At 47.1% G+C, this 2837-nt stretch overlaps 1 protein-coding gene across 1 annotated transcript; it reads right to left on the reverse strand.

The window, feature by feature from the left end:
* Window positions 1-1672: 1672 nt before the first annotated feature.
* On the reverse strand, window positions 1673-2562 carry LACBIDRAFT_310729 (uncharacterized protein; the record flags this gene model as incomplete). Its single annotated transcript, XM_001887741.1, has 2 exons — window positions 1673-2289; window positions 2346-2562. 2 exons carry the CDS (start codon window positions 2560-2562, stop codon window positions 1673-1675), a joined length of 834 nt encoding a protein of 277 aa, XP_001887776.1.
* Between the last annotated feature and the right edge of the window lie 275 nt (window positions 2563-2837).

A 2837-nucleotide genomic window follows, 5' to 3' on the forward strand; every position in this document is an offset into this window, starting at 1 on the left:
AGTGTTTCTTGATAAATTGGTGTGTGGGCAGTTATAGGAGAAATGCAGGATCAATGATGATTCACCCATGCTAACCTGCTAACATCTTGTCATTACCTCTCAATAGTACACCCTGGCATATGCACCTCCTACCCCAGACTATATCATATCAATGGAATGATCCCACAGACATGGAATGAACGCATACAATACCATTGGAATCATACCATAGCTATGGAATCATCCCATACCATACCATTGGAACAATACCACAGCCATGGAATGATACCATACCATACCATTGGAGTAATGCCATAGACCTGGAATGATACCATACCATACCATTGGAATAATCCCATAGTGATGGAATCATACCATACCATACCATTGGGATAGTCCCATAGCAATGGAATCATACCACACCATAACATTGGGATAATCCCATAGCAATGGAATCATACCATACAATACCATTGGAATCATACCATACCATACCATTGGGATAGTCCCATAGCAATGGAATCATACCATACAATACCATTGGAATAATCTCATAGCAATGGAATCATACCATACAATACCATTGGAATAATCCCACAGCAATGGAATCATACCATACAATACCATTGGAATAATCCCACAGCAATGGAATCATACCATACCATAGTCCCATAGCAATGGAATCATACCATACAAATACCATTGGAATAATCCCACAGCAATGGACTCATACTGTGAGTCCTATTCTACCATATAAAAGCAATCTTACCAATGAAACAGAATCGCACCATTTTCCGCAAACAAAGAAGAAGGCCAGCAACTACTTATATTTACCTGAAATACAAGTATGACAAAGCTAAGTCTACCAGAAACTGCTAAGTCTAAGTCCTCGACATACTCTATCTGCCAGGAATAAAGCATGCTATGTATGGTGTTGCCTTGTCTACCAGAACTAATCTAAGTCTGGTGTCACCCTGTTTACCAGAAACACAGAGTAAAGATGATACGCGCAGTAAATATGTAAATGAGCTCCCCATCCGATGACAAACACTCAGAAACCATGGCCCTCACCAGGGTATTGTCTATGTTGTGGATTACCTTCTGAGAATCAGTCTGAGTCATTGCCACTTTCCAAAGGCCCATGTGCCAACCTCTGAAGGCCATAACCAGGCAAGCCTTTGTGGCCTTGTCCATAGTACCCACTAAACTCATATGGATGAGCATATCCTCAATAGTGAGGGTGGCCACCATGTCCTCTTCCACCAAAGCCAGACCCACCCAAGCCAGATGGCCCATATTGTCATGGATGTTGGCCATTATTTGTGAATTGAGCGGGAACACAGAGATGTTGAAGAAGTATAAGTCCACCTTAGCTTGCACCCCAAGTAAACTCCATATACCAAAAAACAAGTATAAGTCAGCCTTAGCCCTGTTATCAGCAAACAAAGTAGAAGGCCAGCAAATACTTATATTTACCTGAAATACAAGTATGACGAAGCAAAGTCTACCAGAAACCGCTAAGTAAGAGTCCACAACATGCTCTATCTACCAGAAATAAAGTATGCTATGTACAGTGTTGCCTTGTCTACCAGAACTATTCTAAGTCTGGTGTAACCCTGTTTACCAGAAACAAAGAGTAAAGATGATACGCACAGTAAAGATGTAATTGAGCTCCCCATCCGATGACAAACACTCAGAAACCATGACCCTCACCAGGGTATTGTCTACGTAGCGGATTACCCTCCGAGAATCGGTCAGAGTCATCACCACTTTCCAATGGCCCACGTCCCAACCTCTGATGGCCGTAACCAGCAAAGCCTTCGTGGCCTTGCCCATAGGACCCACTAAACTCATATGGATGAGCATATGCTCGATATTGGGAGCGGCCGCCACGTCCTCTTCCACCAAAGCCAGACGGCCCATATTGACGTGGGTGTTGGCCTGAAAATTGAGGGGGAAGTCGGAGGTGTTGGTTATCCATACGAACCGGATGGTGATAGTCTTCCATATACGCGTTGTGTTCGTCTTCATCGTGCATGTTGACGTCGTTATAGTATTGGGCCTGAGGAGGTCTGAACCGAAAGCCCCCAGCGTGGTCTGAGGCAGCATCGTCTTGGGTGGTAGGTCGATGCAAAGTCCCACGGGGATTATGCACTGGCTCCGAGCCACTGTCGATATGTTCAGGGCGTGGGTGCAGAGGCCTGGTATGTGCATTCATGGTTCGGGAGACCTCTGGGCCACTGTTGTCAGGAGCGCCGACCTGATGCTGATATGCAACACGGGGGTCTTGTGCCTTCTGTTGGCGAGGACCTGAACCTGGAACTATGAGTGACTTTCATCCTGTTTAGCAAGAGGGTGGTCCGTACCATGGTAATTGCCTGCTTGCGGTTGGACCGAACCTGCTGCTCCGTGCGACGTTTCCTCGCGGCGCATTCGCTTAGCAGGAGGGGAGGCTGTCGGGGAGTTCACCGCAGGGCGAGTGTCGTCGGCCATTTCTTCATCGGAAGGGCCATCATCAATGGCGTACGCCACTTTTCCTCGAGGTTTGGGCTCGCATGCCTGCTGTGGCAACTGATCTGCCATTTGGTGTGATGTTCCCTGGCGGCGAACCAGCTTGGTCGGAGGCAACACTTTTAGCAAGTTTACTGGAGGTCGTGACTCGTTGACGCTATCGTCGTCCGAAGGGGGGTCCTCCACATATATCACTTTGGCTTGAGGTTTGGGCTCCTCACGTAACTTGCGTTTGGTTGTCTTCTTCTTGGTAACCTTCAACGTGTTCTCTTCGATCGCCTGACTGCGTGCTCTCGCTCGAAGGAGAGGCGGCACATCCGGCCCACCATCTTTTTGTCGCGCAGCAT

The sequence above is a fragment of the Laccaria bicolor genome, genomic scaffold (genome assembly GCF_000143565.1).
Source record: "Laccaria bicolor S238N-H82 LACBIscaffold_47 genomic scaffold, whole genome shotgun sequence".
In the NCBI taxonomy this organism is placed as follows: Eukaryota; Fungi; Basidiomycota; class Agaricomycetes; order Agaricales; family Hydnangiaceae; genus Laccaria; species Laccaria bicolor.